The sequence below is a fragment of the Actinia tenebrosa genome, unplaced genomic scaffold (genome assembly GCF_029948245.1).
Source record: "Actinia tenebrosa isolate PJP-AT-01 unplaced genomic scaffold, QUT_ActTen_1.0 PGA_scaffold9__36_contigs__length_13948895, whole genome shotgun sequence".
NCBI lineage: Eukaryota > Metazoa > Cnidaria > Anthozoa > Actiniaria > Actiniidae > Actinia > Actinia tenebrosa.
The window spans coordinates 6,843,962-6,861,317 of record NW_028292586.1 but is presented as its reverse complement, the minus strand read 5'-3'; the positions used below and the strand labels follow the sequence as shown (position 1 = coordinate 6,861,317).

The 17,356-nt window shown below is 39.0% G+C and overlaps 2 protein-coding genes across 2 annotated transcripts; both read left to right on the top strand.

Moving 5' to 3' along the window:
* Window positions 1-3,220: 3,220 nt before the first annotated feature.
* On the top strand, window positions 3,221-9,989 carry LOC148904633 (uncharacterized). Its single transcript, XM_089024452.1, has 2 exons — window positions 3,221-3,579; window positions 4,965-9,989. Exons 1-2 carry the CDS (start codon window positions 3,221-3,223, stop codon window positions 9,853-9,855), a joined length of 5,250 nt encoding a protein of 1,749 aa, XP_088880578.1. The 3' UTR covers window positions 9,856-9,989.
* Window positions 9,990-10,324: 335 nt separating this feature from the next.
* LOC148904632 (uncharacterized) lies at window positions 10,325-17,322 on the top strand. The gene is made up of 3 exons (XM_089025259.1): window positions 10,325-12,259; window positions 14,342-14,468; window positions 14,556-17,322. The coding sequence occupies exon 1, from the start codon at window positions 10,335-10,337 to the stop codon at window positions 12,159-12,161; it is 1,827 nt and encodes a 608-aa protein (XP_088881385.1). The 5' UTR covers window positions 10,325-10,334; the 3' UTR covers window positions 12,162-12,259; window positions 14,342-14,468; window positions 14,556-17,322.
* The last annotated feature ends 34 nt before the right edge of the window (window positions 17,323-17,356 follow it).

Sequence of the window (17,356 nt, the reverse complement as noted above, 5' to 3'; positions counted from 1 at the left end):
GATGTGTATGGCTAACACTGATTGGTTTGACCCTCCCTATTTCCTGCGGGATATGACTAATACGCCGAGTATATGGGTGGGCGGTTTCGCTAATTGGATTTCATCCGTAGGGAAGCATAAAAGCGGCAAGTTTAAACTATACTCATCACCGCGTAATCATGGATGTTTTGACTTTGTAATGATGAAAACGATGTGCTTCCAGTTCTCTTTTTGAAGTTAATCCAGGATGTTGTTCTTTCGGATTTGAGAACTAGATAATGGAAGAAGTTCCGGATGTGCTGCCCACGATTTTCGATTCCTTTTCCTTCATCTGGCGTTCGTATTTCCCTACGACAAGAGGCACGCGTCGCAGTTAAAGCGGTCTCATACACTGAGGGAGTAGGCCACTACATGCGTTTGTTGAGGAAAAAAGAGATCCTACATATCCTCCGGAAAGAAAGAACAAAACCGTCTTCGACCTTGGTGATCAGTGTGCCCACCCACATCAACCTCTTCTGTGAAGCAAGTCTGTGAAAAAGAACCAAACAAGGAACTATGATCCATAGGCAGGCTATGTAATGGGCCTTAAACACCCGAAGCATGGCTACTTAAAGGATCAAAATATACAAGGAAAAGAGAGATTGAAGATGCACGTGAAAGAAAAAGAAGGCGAATCTTCTGGAATGCAAAGGCCAAATTCTTGCAAGTCTAATTTGAAAAAACTCAAATTCATGAGGAAATACACAATGCTTGGCGATTAAAGAAAACTGAAATCCTTTTAGGAGAAAGCCAGTGGTGTCCGTATGGCATCCACGAGTATGAAGAAAGGAAAATTAGAAAAAAAATAAAGAAAGAGTTCAATTAGCTAAGAGAGAGTGTGAAACTCTAAGTGACAAGATAAAGGAGCTAATGAAGACTGAGTCTGCCAAGACCGAGCAACAGATGATTGAACTAAGAGGACTCCAATCGAATTTCGATATAGCTCGAGTACCCTAGAAAAGCCCAAGACGCTTTAAGAAAAAACATTAAAAAATCAAGCTAAATACTTGGTTTAAATGATATCTTTGTTATTGTTCATTCCTTTGTTTACTTGATTTGAAATTACGAATTTTAGTAATCTTTTTATATAGCATAATTCAATTCCATGACTATTTTTAGGATCAATCCCAGAAGAAAAAATTATGGTGCTATGAGACCATTTTGGTATAATTTCTAAGAAACGAAATGTAAGAAAAAATGAAGATAATTTTTTTAATTGCTGGTTCTGTTTTTGCTGGTCACTGAGCCCCGTCCACACTATGCCGGATAAATTTGAATCCGCAACTTTATTTATCCGGTTAGGCATTCCGTCCACACTAGTCCGGATGAATCCGAACAATTTTCCACCAAAAACGGAACTTACATTTCGTAACCGGAACGTTTCGAATACGCTGACGTCCATGACTTCATGTGATTTTCCTGCCCGAGTCCTTCTCGGAAGCGATCATAGGCATGTTGTTGTCGCTTGTTTTGGTTTAAGCATCGCACTTTATAAAATGCTTTCGATACATCGACGTTGTTGCTATGCAATAGACCCCAACGAGTTCAAAATACAAACCATACATCATCATGACCCTTAACAAAAGCTCTATTTATTACGGGCTGATTTAGACATTTTAAGATTAAGACCTTTTTCCTTCGTGTAAATAACGCTCAAATAGCGGGAAGTTGGCGGGAAGGCTAATAATTTACCGCGAGCTCAATTTCGGATTCATTGTCAAAGTAATTATGCATATAAAGATCGAAAGCAACTTTTAATCATATTTCTGTCAGAGGGGTCCGACAAAGCTCTATTTCCGGTATTTTGTAATCTATAAGGATTAACACAGAAAAGTCTGTGTGTTCCGTGAAATCTTATGCAAGCTGTGATTTCCGGTTTCTTCTCCAGTATTTATTAACACCCTCTCTTGACCCAATATCATTTATAATTTTTATACCGTTAGTATGACACAGAAAATGTATGCAACAGTGCATGTGATCGACGAAAACCAAGATTTAGTTATAGAGTTTCCGAGCATCGCTCTAGATATGACGCTTGAGAAATTAAGAGAATTAATTTCTAAAGAAAAACCGCGCATGAAGGCAATCTTCAAGTTCACCCATAGAATGGTATCGTTGTCCACGAAACAAGAGAGCATGCTGCGGCTGCGACAAGTGATGACCAATATTGAAAATTCCCAGCCACCAGCGTCCCAAGTTCACATGCGATTTACTGAAAGACCTTCAACATCGGGTAATTGTTCTGCTCCACCTCAAAAAGATGTTTTGATCCTTCCGAATCCAATTTGGATCCACGGAAGCGAATGAAGACCTACAGCAAGATAGAGATTGATACGCCAAGCATCACCTGGTTTGAGCGGCAAAGAAGGGAATTTTGGAACGATTTTGGAAAAAAGATTAGCAGGCATCCCATTTATGGTTCGTGGTCCATTCAGGAGCAACATGGAATAATTGACACTGAATGGACTCTAAGATACACAGAACTACTAAAAGTAGAAGCTGATAAACACTTAATAAATGATGAAATAGGCGAGCAGAGGAAACGAAACCTACTGAAAAATATTGAAAAACTTTCGAAGGCAGATTTTGATCGAAATGCTTCATATCAAAGAATTGTAGAGCTAAACCAAGTCACTGTAGAAAATAAGGAAATCATTGAAGCTGAAGAAAACGTACTTCATGACTTATTTTCTAAGCTGAAACTTGCTCAGGCTGATCTAGTGAAAAGCTTAAATTGGGTAGGCCAAGGCAAAGCTAAATATGAAGACGCGGGGACAAATGACGGAAAAATAGAAGAGCTCACGCTTGATGAAACTGAGGGGCTGGCAAAAAATATCAAAGAAGAACATGATATTGATGTTTTATAAGATCTTATGTAAATAGTTAAGAAATTGTAATTAGTTTTTCTTGAAAGTTTCTATTTTCTCGCATTTATGGAATGATTCTATCATAGGAATAAACATCATTTTTTGGGCACATACTATTTGATTTCTTTTATTATACGGCCAAAATTTCTTAATGTACAGCTGCCAATCGGGGTTTGCACAATGACCGACTCAGTAAATGATTTGCACAATTATCACGGTAAGGCGAATCGTCGCACATAGATAAAAGTCGGCATTGTTTTGTATTATCACTTATTACTTCGGTAGTAGTAGAAGTGAGTGCTTGCATCGGATTACGGAGTTACTCAATTTAAAAAATGAATATTCCAAGTGAAAAAACCGTCAGCGCAGATTTGTTTACTTTGAAGCGAGCAATTGAAGCTGGAAATAGAGATGTTGCTCTTTACCTTGTAGAGGTATATGAAAAATATCTCCCGAAGAGTGATCAGACAAGCACATGGGACAGCACGTGGAAAATTGATGAATTATCTAGGTGCATAATGCCAAGAGATATTCCCCCCGATTCCACACCAATCAAGTCGACTGGCAACGGAAACTGTCTCTTTAATTCTGTTTCTTTACTACTATGTGGAGAAGAAAATTTAAATGCTGTGCTTCGTCTCCTGACCGCTGCAGAGTTATTCTTAAATGCCGACTTCTACGCAAATCATCCAAGGTAAGCAAAGACAACAGTACATGCCGAAAAAGCAGATATTCATATTAAATGACAGAAATAATAAATATTCCACTCTAGTTGATCAGACATATAAAGGCTTCTGGTTTTCTGTAAATATATGACAAGCGAAGCCAAATTTAAAACTTTGCACGCCAAAGTCCCCACAAAGTTTTTACCCTGACACCGGAAACAACAAATGTCTGGTATTTTGAACAGGGTCGCACTAGAGATCTATACCGATTTTTGAATGTCAACGTTCAACAGAAGTAGTAACGGGCGCGTAATCAAAGCGTACCTAAAACTGTGCTTATTTGTTGTCCTTCTTGTAGTTTTGACTCTATAACTTTTAAACAAATTGATTTGGTTTTACACGATGCGATATCTGAATGTCTTAAATCGAAATGTATCAACCCGCAGTCACTAATAAACTCGTAATTGATAGAAAATAATCTTTTTTAAAGTTTTGGTAGGATTGTATCCTTTCAGAACACATTTTAGGGGCATAATAATCGCTCTCTGGTTTTATTCTAACAGCCATACTAACAAGCGATGACAGTTCTCGCTGCGATTTCTATTGTTTAGAGAAACTTTGACCAAAAGTTCCAGCTTCGAACATGTTCGACGGCTCCTTTGATAATTTGGTCGCTTGGCAAATTTTTCGTGGACGGGCAAACTTACGGTCGCACTAGAAATCGTCTTGCGATGACAGATTCAGTCGGATTAAGACACCAAATTCTACCAAACCTAGTGCGACCCGGGCCAATCACGATATGTTGACAGAAATATGACAGATACTGATTTAGTCTGTAACTTCGTAATTTTTTAACTTCCTAATTTTGTAACTTCGTAACTTGTAATGCTATTTCCAGGGAACCGAAAAGTCCAGTTTCTACCCTTGCCGACTTCGCCATTGATATTTCAGTCAGTTGGCAAAGATTTGATGGACGTTTAAATCTACGTTCGCACTAGAAATTTGGACTCGTGACTCCGGGCGCCAACAGTTAAAAAAAAAATTTCAAATTTCAAATTTCGAAAATCGATATTTATTAGATTTGAAATGGTTTCAAGAATTTATTACTTTAATGAAGCTAAGTGCTCTAAAATAGATTCCCGCGAAAAGCGATAATTCCTTCGGTTAGATCTATATGAAGATCTGGTCAACATTTCTCGTTGAACCTTTGTTTCTGGCTAAAAAGTGCTTTGCTGCTTAATTCTTTAAGCGAATTTAAATATGTAGCTCTATGTTTTGGTCTCCTGGTGAAAGGAATATTAGAAAATTTAAATTATGCAAAGAAAATTAATATTACATGTTATATATATATAAATTAATTAATCTCAGGATTTTGTACGATTTTAACATGAAACATATAACTTTACCAACAAAGGTTTACAGACGCAAGTACAAACTACAGCACAACATCGCTCTTTGTGATGTCTCTGTCGGTCGACGTAATGGATGGACATAAAAGACTTCATTGCTTAAAACAACAAGCAACACAAACATGTATACAAAGAAATTGGTCTGGTTTAATACATATGATGGCGCTTTCATCTATCGTTGGTATACCAATCTTTTCCGTATATCCAGAGTTAAATCTAGCCATCAGACCACTTTTCCATGGCCTTATTAATCCTCGTGGTAAAAAAAGGGGCGACGGAGTACTTCACATAATGTTTACTAGAGACGGCAATCTTGATAACAATAAAGGAACAGCATTCCAGCCGAACCATTTCTGCCCTATTTTTCCATCTCAAAACGATACTATTTTTACAGAGTTTGATTTTCCACCACTAGTACCTTCTAGCACTGGCAAGAAACAAAAAAGAAAACCTTTACCACAGAAAAAAAGGAAACAAGAGATGAAAAAGTGCTCAATTCCGCGTGCCTCTGTGTATATAGATCTTGATAGTGACGAGAACAGCAAAGACAAAGATGACGATGGTGTAGATAATTCTTCTCTTGCCTCCCCTTCCTGTGCCTCTGTACCTCCTGTGAATCTTGATAGTGACGAGAACAGCAAAGACAAAGATGACGATGAAGTAAATAATTCTTCTCTTGCCTCCCCTTCCTGTGCCTCTGTACCTCCTGTGAATCTTGATAGTGACGAGAACAGCAAAGACAAAGATGACGATAAAGTAAATAATTCTTCTCTTGCCTCCCCTTCCTGTGCCTCTGTACCTCTTGTGAATCTTGATAGTGACGAGAACAGCAAAGACAAAGATGACGATGGTGTAGATAATTCTTCTCTTGCCTCCCCTTCCTGTGCCTCTGTACCTCCTGTGAATCTTGATAGTGACGAGAACAGCAAAGACAAAGATGACGATGGTGTAGATAATTCTTCTCTTGCCTCCCCTTCCTGTGCCTCTGTACCTCCTGTGAATCTTGATAGTGACGAGAACAGCAAAGACAAAGATGACGATGGTGTAGATAATTCTTCTCTTGCCTCCCCTTCCTGTGCCTCTGTACCTCCTGTGAATCTTGATAGTGACGAGAACAGCAAAGACAAAGATGACGATGGTGTAGATAATTCTTCTCTTGCCTCCCCTTCCTGTGCCTCTGTACCTCTTGTGAATCTTGATAGTGACGAGAACAGCAAAGACAAAGATGACTTCTTTTACGTTTCAATGCAAAGTTTGTCACGGTCTTGGTATAATACTAGAGGTAACCAATTGGAGCTTCGTAATACCAATGACGAAAACGGAAATCTTAAATCTTTGCTATCTCTTCCATTAGTTTCACGAAAATGGTATCGCGCGAGGGGAAACAAGACTGCGAGGCCTGCAACTAATGTTCCAAATAAAGATGTTGGAAGAGGAATAGCAATTAATAAAAAACACGAAGAAGAAAATTTAAGATATCATGACAAACCCGAAGACGTGCAGATAGCTATGAATGCAGTCACAAAGAACTGGTTGGGAAAGCGAGGTAGATTGGCTGCAAAGAATTGGAGTCGAACGGCGGAAACGAATAAACATTCAAGAAATGGAGGGAACGGGTTTCAATTTGGTATTGCGAAAGGAACGCTGGAAAAAAACATTAATGATATAGTTACAGAGATGTCTATTAAAACTGGAAGTAAAAGAACAGCTGAGTTATCGGGATTGCTGGCTGTGGGAAACTTTATCAAATCTTCTGCAGTCATTGCGGTTCAGGAGGCAGGAAAAGTATACGTCGCAGCCAAACAAGAAAGTGAAGGAATCTTCTCAGAGAAACCCCGTGCCATGCCTTCGTCATACTTATTTTCTTATTTCGGACGATACTTTAACATTGTACAATTTTATGTTAATGGAAAATCGTACATTATGGAAAACAGAAACCAAACGTTCGAGGTAGTAATAGAACAGTTGCAAAAATTATCAATTGATTCCCAATATTCCATGAACAATGACATAGATCAGAAAATCGGAGGAATTTTCAACAAGTCTCTGGAGATGATGGATACCAAAAGGGATCGAGACATTCTTAAAGGAATTTTCGCACATGCTACAAGTGTTAACTTCGTTTCAAAACTCCAAGGCGTAAAAAATAAGACCGCAGTAATGAATTGCAGAGACGAGCTTAAAGGTAATATTTCAAAGTTTCTTGACATCAAGATTACGTCCCAATGTGTCCGTAACGACATGACAAACAGTCAGCAAAGCCGTCTCCAGAAAAGAATAATCAAAGCTAGAAAGGATAAGGAAATGAAACTCAATATAGAAAGTAGAGGAAGAATGATGAAGTGCGAGGAATGGCCTGAGCTAGCAAGTGTTTTAGAGTACGTTTTTGGTGAAGCGGATCAAAGAGAAAATTCAGGAGGAGGATTAGAGGCACACCCCCGACTAAAGAATGATGTGTTGTTTAGAAGTAAAGATAACAACACTTTCATGAGGCAAGCTTTAGAAGTAATTAACGCCGTTTCACCTCCCTCTTTTCACATTTCTCTCAGTACTTGTTTCAACTACACAATGACATATAAAAAAAATTCTGCAAGCGCCTTAAGACATCATCATGGAAAGGAAGTCAACGCTAAAATTTCCTTGCACCACCAATCCAAAACTCTTGTAAATAAACTTGTAGTAAATCTCCACTACAGCACTGCCAATGTAAATTATATTTGCGATTTAAGTGACAAAAGAAAAGACAACGTACTTATTGATTCTAAAGATGCCAAAAAAATTGTATGTGGTGAAATAACTCCTGTTCAAAAGCCTGGAAAAGCTTGGAAGACCATAGAGTGCCCAGACCACGATTGGAACCAAAGCAGAACAGATGCAGTGACACCTATGACCCACCTGTTCATGAAGACGTTGATAACAAAACGTGAAAGCATTCCGTCCTCTCTTACTGTTAATGACCTCCATTTGAATCTGCATAGTTCTAACACTCTTCTTCATGTTACTCGTACTGGAAAAGCAGTGACGCTTTTAAATCCATCTTTGTTGGAGCCCGATACAACTATAAAATTATTTAATGAGCTCTTTCTTCTGATGTCAAAACCGTCTTTGGATTGCGTTTTCCGGGACCCCTCGAAAGGAAGTCTCAAGACAATTTTTGTTTTCATTGTCGACAACGGTCCAGCTGAACAGCCAGCAAGTCCCCTGGTTCAAATGCTCCTTGTTAGACTTTTACGTCTTCTTAATCTTGACAAGATTACACAAGTATCTTTTGCGGAATATCACAGCAAGAGAAACTTCGTTGAACGTGTTCACGCCATCGAGGACGAGGCTCTATCTCGCCACGGGCCATTTTCGGCTCACAAAGTTTACCAAGGCCAAGTAGACCCCGGGTCTAACAAGCACAAAGAGAACATGGAAGCAATGACAAATGATGTTATTTCCTGCCTTAGCCAGGCAAAATATGGGGGGGAGGCGTTGGAGGCCTACAGGGGGATAAGGTCATCAGAATATATCTTCAACGACGAGGAACGCTTGAAAAACTTTCTGTCGCTTTCAGAAGAAAATAAAGAAGAGTGTGATTGGTCATACAAAGTAATAGAGGAGAGCTGGGTTTGGAAAGACATTGAGCTAATTTGGAATTTGAAGCAGGAAAATATTTCAGGAAACTATCTGGATGACTACCAGATGATTAATAATAATTATACTCAATTTAGAACTGCTTGGGTTGACAAGTATGAGGCTACCTTTTACAGGCCAAACGAACAGTGGCGAGGGGAAGCACTGCCAAGAAAAGAAATGCAACCAATTCCTGATTATATGAGATGGCTAGCTACTGGTGGAGAACTTCATTATCTGTCATTTGATAGAAATCAAATAATCTGCGGACCCTGGGACGAGTCTCCAGGGCTCTTCAGACCTGAGAGACTTCTGGATATAATGAGTGCGATGAATTGTGACCCTCCTGAGAGTGTCTTTCCTGCAATATCATTTTTGGTGTGGCTTCCTGAAAAAGAGGTTGCTAGATATTTTCAAGAGGAAGGGGAAAGAATATCAACAGAGGTGATCGAAGATCAAGAAAGGGAACGGTGGAGGAGACATAAACGGTTCTCTAAAAATGTTGCAACCTTAAGGGATGTTTGTAAAAAGATGGGTCTTTCAACAAAAGGGCAGAAACACCACTTAGTGGAACGAATTGCAACGTCGGAGGGAGACGAGCCACCATTAAAAGAACAGCTCTATAATGGACATTTTCAGACAGTTCCATCATCCATACCACGTCTAAGAAAATTACCTGTAGCGAAGCTGAGGTACATTCTTCACTATCATGGCTTACCAACCCAAGGTAACAAAGAAGAACTGTGCCTGAGGATATTCTTACTGAGACAAAACCGATACCAACTTGCCTTTAAAAGCCATGAAGACGAAATAAGAAGAATGCTTTCTCTAATTCCTAAAATTATTTTAGAGGAGAGGAGAATGGCAATATTGAACCCAACTGACAAATTCAAAAAAAGGACCCACTCGTCAAATATCAAAGATAAAAGCTTCCTTCCAGTTCCTGACAGTGTCGATATAAACAATATCCATTTAGAAATGTTAAGACCCCTGTATGATTATTTAAGTATTTTAAAGGAAAGTCGGAGACAGAAATGTGAAACGCTACAAGCCAAGCCGCTATTTAATCAAGATATGCCAGAACCTGAAGCTCCCGACCATGAACAATTCTTTGTGGTCGGGAAAAAAGTGAAAGTCAAGTGGTCAAGAGAAGAAATTGGAGATAGTGGTTGGAAAGTAGGATGGTACTCTGCAGCAGTCCAAGGTTTTTCCATTGAAAACGACACAATAGACATTGTATATTTTGCTGAGGAGGAAAGTGTATATACAATATGCATATAAGAATATTTGTCAAAAGGAAAGCTGATGCCCGTACAAAAGTGAAGACCGTTATAACGTTAATTTGGCTGTTCTCTTGTCCAACCATTACGATGATCTGGCTGTTCTCTCGTCCAACCATTACGATGATCTGGCTGTTCTCTCGTCCAACCATTACGATGATCTGGCTGTTCTCTCGTCCAACCATTACGATGATCTGGCTGTTCTCTCGTCCAACCATTACGATGATCTGGCTGTTCTCTTGTCCAACCATTACGTTGATCTGGCTGTTCTCTCGTCCAACCATTACGATGATCTGGCTGTTCTCTTGTCCAACCATTAAGATAATCTGGCTGTTCTCTTGTCCAACCATTAAGATGATCTGGCTGTTCTCTTGTCCAACCATGACGATGATCTGGCTGTTCTCTTGTCCAACCATGACGATGATCTGGCTGTTCTCTTGTCCAACCATGACGATGATCTGGCTGTTCTCTTGTCCAACCATGACGATGATCTGGCTGTTCTCTCGTCCAACCATTAAGATGATCTGGCTGTTCTCTTGTCCAACCATGACGATGATCTGGCTGTTCTCTTGTCCAACCATTAAGATAATCTGGCTGTTCTCTTGTCCAACCATTACGATGATCTGGCTGTTCTCTTGTCCAACCATGACGATGATCTGGCTGTTCTCATGTCCAACCATGACGATGATCTGGCTGTTCTCTTGTCCAACCATTAAGATAATCTGGCTGTTCTCTTGTCCAACCATGACGATGATCTGGCTGTTCTCTCGTCCAACCATTAAGATGATCTGGCTGTTCTCTTGTCCAACCATTAAGATAATCTGGCGGTTCTCTTGTCCAACCATTAAGATAATCTGGCTGTTCTCTTGTCCAACCATTACGTTGATCTGGCTGTTCTCATGTCCAACCATTACGATGATCTGGCTGTTCTCTTGTCCAACCATGACGATGATCTGGCTGTTCTCTCGTCCAACCATTACGATGATCTGGCTGTTCTCATGTCCAACCATTACGATGATCTGGCTGTTCTCTTGTCCAACCATTAAGATAATCTGGCTGTTCTCTTGTCCAACCATGACGATGATCTGGCTGTTCTCTCGTCCAACCATTAAGATAATCTGGCGGTTCTCTTGTCCAACCATTAAGATAATCTGGCTGTTCTCTTGTCCAACCATTACGTTGATCTGGCTGTTCTCATGTCCAACCATTACGATGATCTGGCTGTTCTCTTGTCCAACCATGACGATGATCTGGCTGTTCTCTCGTCCAACCATTACGATGATCTGGCTGTTCTCATGTCCAACCATTACGATGATCTGGCTGTTCTCTTGTCCAACCATTAAGATAATCTGGCTGTTCTCTTGTCCAACCATGACGATGATCTGGCTGTTCTCTCGTCCAACCATTAAGATGATCTGGCTGTTCTCTTGTCCAACCATTAAGATAATCTGGCTGTTCTCTTGTCCAACCATTAAGATAATCTGGCTGTTCTCTTGTCCAACCATGACGATGATCTGGCTGTTCTCATGTCCAACCATGACGATGATCTGGCTGTTCTCTTGTCCAACCATTAAGATAATCTGGCTGTTCTCTTGTCCAACCATGACGATGATCTGGCTGTTCTCTCGTCCAACCATTAAGATGATCTGGCTGTTCTCTTGTCCAACCATTAAGATAATCTGGCGGTTCTCTTGTCCAACCATTAAGATAATCTGGCTGTTCTCTTGTCCAACCATTACGTTGATCTGGCTGTTCTCATGTCCAACCATTACGATGATCTGGCTGTTCTCTTGTCCAACCATGACGATGATCTGGCTGTTCTCTAGTCCAACCATTACGATGATCTGGCTGTTCTCATGTCCAACCATTACGATGATCTGGCTGTTCTCTTGTCCAACCATTAAGATAATCTGGCTGTTCTCTTGTCCAACCATGACGATGATCTGGCTGTTCTCTCGTCCAACCATTAAGATGATCTGGCTGTTCTCTTGTCCAACCATTAAGATAATCTGGCTGTTCTCTTGTCCAACCATTAAGATAATCTGGATGTTCTCTTGTCCAACCATTACGTTGATCTGGCTGTTCTCATGTCCAACCATTACGATGATCTGGCTGTTCTCTTGTCCAACCATTAGGTTGATCTGGCTGTTCTCTCGTCCAACCATTACGATGATCTGGCTGTTCTCATGTCCAACCATTACGATGATCTGGCTGTTCTCTTGTCCAACCATTACGATGATCTGGCTGTCCTTTCCTGGCGTAAGACTTCTCTTGATGATGATAATCAAACTGACCATTGGTAGATAACAAAGATCATTCTTGTCATTGAATTGAATATTGAAAAAATAATCTCTGATCTGATTAGAAGCGCTGCATTCTAGCAGAATTCAGTTTCATACATAAACGTAAGGAACTGTTTCAAGTTACACCTAGTTGCAAGAAGGTTGTCATAGGAAGAAAGAACTTTTGTAATTTAGTGAGGATTTTAATTATTGATTTACTGATAAAGGAATGTATTAAAAAGACAAAATAAATCACTGGAGCTGATCTTTTTCTTTTTTTTAATAACCAAGACATTCCTTAGGATTATGGTCAATCACTAATAATTTAATTATTAAATTCCTCACTAAATTACATAAGTTCTTTCTTCCTACGAGGCTTCTTTCAACTAGGCCGTGTATGTAAAAGCAGTCGAAAAACAAAAAGAATGTAGTTTGGAAATAATTTGAAACACTTTTCCAATAAGGTAAATTTTTAAATAAGACAAAATACATATTTTATGTCAAATAAGGGAAAGGGTGTTAAAATTAAGTAGAAATGTGAGGGGTATTAAATTTGGAAGTGGAAATCCAGTGTAGAGGGGGTTTGAGGGCACTGGAAAACCCAGAGGAGGGGGTATTAAATTTGGTAGTGAAAATCCAGGGGAGGGGGTATTAAATTTAAGTGGAAATCCAGGGGAGGAGGGGTTTGAGGGCACTGGAAAATCCAGGGGAGGGGGTATTAAATTTAAGTGGAAATCCAGGGGAGGGGGGGTTTGAGGGCCCTGGAAAATCCAGGGGAGGGGGGAACTGAAAAGTTATGTCCTCAATAGGGGGGGTGCGGACTAAAAATGCAACTGCCCATTTCGCTATGGAAGTATGGCTGTTCTTTATCAATTTGAGCCGGAAATTGCTTGAGGAGAAGAATATAATACACCCGATGAAAGTGTGAGCCAGGAAAGTGAGCTAGAAGAAGTGGCGAACGAGGAAAGGCTTCAAGGAATCGATTAAAGTCAGAAATGTGTCGTGATGGAACCAGCTAGCTGATATGTGTTTATGTTGTTAATGAGCTTATTAGGTAAAAGAATATTAAGTAAATGAAACATTTTATTTCACGAAAGATTTCAATATTTTCTGATGTTAAACTCAACGTAATTTTTAGACATGACATGCATCACGACTATTGTGTCTGAATCGAGATATGTGCTTAGGACTGCATTTAATAGTTTCTCTTCATGACAGAGAAGGCTCATTCCAAATTGAACAAATATTACAAATAAGTGAGGTTTTTTTAGTATTTTCTATTACGTTCTTATATTCCAAATAAGTGAGCTTTTTTCGGTATTTTCTATTTAATATACGTTCAATGCATATTCATTTCGCTGAAATGCTTATTCAGCCCTCTGCGTTGTGCTAGTTTACATCGCCAATTTACATGTTGAGTGCATGGTTATCTTAGCAAAAAGATCAGAAGAGTAATCCCAGCATGTGTGGTATCTAAGATAAGATCTACCTTCCCTGAATGTATGAGGAAGATACTGGCTTTAAAGAAGATGGAAGTGAAGATGAAGTTGCTGACACGTACACCACATCGATTCCTTGAAGCCTTTCCTCGTTCGCCACTTCTTCTAGCTCACTTTCCTGGCTCACACTTTCATCGGGTGTATTATATTCTTCTCCTCAAGCAATTTCCGGCTCAAATTGATAAAGAACAGCCATACTTCCATAGCGAAATTTGGCTGATTCAACTCCAGCTATCCAACATGTTCCACTATCTGACGTCATCACAGCCCAGGCATCCCAAGCCATCAAATCCGCGATATTCCACAGGGAGCCCAGCTTAAGTCATTTCGCAACTTTGACGGACAATATCACCCCAAAAAACGCATTTCATGGAATTTTCATTTCGATTTTCAAAATCAACAAGGTTTGATGTACATTTTAAGCTATGATGTGTCTGGCACCTCAGAGTCCCTTTAAACTGTTGGATATAATAGTCTTATTTCAGAAGGTAGAGTCCCACACTTTTAAGCCATCATAGCAAAGAGCTCTTTTTTTTGAAATGAGAGCTAGGTTTTGATAATTTCAGGCTCTCCTACCTTCTTTGTAGGTTGTGTTTCATGGAACTCGAAGAGGTATTTCAAAGATTAGGGCGAAGATGAGAGAGAAAAGTGTTCTAAGCGTTCCATCGTATTTTCTTCTAATGCATGATTTTCATTGTTTATACAGGATTTACCCATGGCCGTGACATTCAAGTGCTGTGTGATTTTCCTCTTCAGCTGTAGTGCATTCCAACATTGGATGTACAAAGCTTGTCCACAGACAAATAACAGTTCAACAAGACAACAAGTTTTAGGTATTGATAACAATGATCTTCTTTCCTCATTTAATTTCTTTTTCCTTTTTTCGTTTGCCGTATTCCTTACTCCTTCTTTGTTTGTAGTTCTTCCAGAGGGCACTGAAGAAGTATGATATGTCAATGACGTCACAAGGCCACGTAATACGTGGGTTCCGCAATTCATTTTTACATCGACGCACAATATACCTTTTCCCCCTTGGTGTAATGTTTTACCATTTCAGACCACGTGTGATTCTCTTAAAGATAAGAATCTTTTTTGAAAGTTATATCCATATTCATGTGTCTTCTCATGTGAAAAAAATGATACTCCAGGGAATGACACGTAGTCTGAAATATAAAAATATTACACCAAAAGTAAAGAGGTCTATTCTGAAGTATAAGCTTGAAGATGCCTCAGGGCGCTGAGACAATCGTCGTTGGCCCTCTCCCTTCGCCCAAGGCCCCCCTATCTGATGCTATGAGAATTAAGGCATCGCGTCGGTCCTTGAGATCATGTACAATGGATTTCAAAGCTGTTGTTGAGACTGGTTTATTCTTGGAAGCAAATGCACTAAGATAAGAATACGAAAATAACAGACGACTCTTCGTAAACTGAGGTTTTTACTACTTACCATGTTTCGTCAAAACGTTTGCCATCTTCAGAAGTGCAAAGAGAGTCTAAAGAAATGAACTACATATATAATACTGTAAAGCAAAGTTACGAAGCTTTTACGAAGTGTCGTCTGTTATTTTCGTATTCTTATATATTTGCTCCTCTTAAGACCGTTTGGATAAAGGTAACTGGAAACCTGTAGTTTTTACTTTGCAAACATCGTCAGAAATTAGGGACGTTTATGAATTTGCAGTACTACGTCAGCGGTATCCGTACTGTTTCTATAACTCTATATGTTATCCACCATAATTATGTATTGCTTTGCCCCCAAGACGGCCCATAATGCCTAGTAATTCAAAATAGACCATTCTTGTTAATTTCTGGCGATGTGCACAAAATTCTTCAGCGTGCTTTGATTTTCATTACGAGAAAGAAAAAAAAATTTTTTAGGGTATGTAGGGTAGAAATGTAGATTAATTTTAATAAGGAATTCTTTAAAATGTTGAGGTTTAAATAAGGATTGCAGCCAAATATTTTCGTTCCAATTCGTTGTAAATAGAATTTATAATAACATGCTTTAAACATGATTGAGATAGAGAGAGATAAATAAGGTGCACTGTAATTGGGTACAAGAAAAAAATATATGATATATTTTATCACAACTGCTAGAGTACAAACACTATAAGTGTGTAACATAAATACCACTAAATACTGCTAAATTATGCTAATTCTATTGTTTTCTATTGTTTAATTAGCACTATTTCTAAATAGTGCAAAGTTTTGCACACTTTTAGTGCTTGTACTCTAATGATTTCTGATTGGTTGATTTAGGTTATCTAAAAATTAAATTAAATATAAAAGCTTTAAATCCTTGCATTAATTTAAAAGCCGTCAATTTAAAATCTCTTTGCTTATTCCTCAATCTCGTACTCGAGCCTGCGTTTCTTCTTGCCTGCGGCGAAGAACGAGGCATAGTCCTTTTTCGGCGCATGCGCAATTTTCTGAAAGTGAAATATAACCAATGAAAGTAATCATAGTAAAAATCAAAGTAAAAAGAAAAGTAAAAATTAGAAATCGTGAACATTTTTTTGGACCTGCGCATACCACGGGAGTTTAGTCATCAGAAAAATAAATCGAGGTTCGCTGGTCATAGCAAGGGGTTAATCTTACACGGCTTAGGGGCCGATTAACCTCTCCCTTAGGCTTCGGCTGAGCTCTCTGATCAGTCATTATGGATAGCGGTGTCGGGGTCGAAATCTCCGGCGTAGCCGTAAATGTTTCGCGCTGCCATACTGCGCTTCGGCACTCGATGTCTGGAGGTATGGTCCTAATCAATCAATAAAAGTAAGCTATTAACTATAGTTCCAAATGCTAATCATTGACCAAAGTTGTCTGGTTTGGAGTCTTAGAATAATACCGAGTTTGAAAAGCATAATTAAAAATAAAAAAATCATATGTTTTACATATAAAGTGGTTTTTTTTTTTTTTTTTTGCTTCTAGAATAAGCTAAATTAGGGATCAAATGTGTCAGAGTCAGAGTGTTTTGGTGATGATAGAGTGGATTCTTGGTAATATCAGGGCAGGAAGTAATTGTTCTTCTCCAAACAGCAGGATGCAATCTTCATAAGAGTTTCATAAAGGAAGGAAGGTTTTTAGATGTTTAAAAAAAAAATTGTTGAACTTGACCTCGTTTTATCATCATTTTTGTCGTTCCTGCTGAAACAGGGGTAGACTGTATATAAGTATCCTAAAGAACTCGAGGTCGGTGCTCTTAAGCAATCCCATATGTAAGTTAGCCACGTGTCCTGACTTTGAACAGTCCACAGGCTGTTTGAGGGTATCCGGATAAAACTTGGAGGGTACTTATGGTCTGTCACATAAGACGGATATCATTTGACGATAAGTTTATTTTCTGTAATGATCCATTGGATTTTGTCTATAATTACGTTCCTTACCTATAGCATTACATGTAGTTCTTAGGGTACATGTTACGTCATAGCCGCCATGTTGGCTGACAAACGGCCTTATTATTAGCTTCTCTTGTTAGATCGACCAACATGGCGGCTGTATCATTGTTATGAAATATCTCAAGGGATTTCGAGTCATGTGGTTGTCCCCAAGAATATTCAGTTGAAAACTATAAGATTAAACTAACTTTGACATTCATAAAACACAGAAGATTTGCCAGTATGCGAGCGGCAGTCTTTGATGTCATATTTGTGAAAGGCAATTTGAATGGACAGAAATAAAACAATTAATAAGCTACATTACGTCTGCAGGTTCAATTGATATG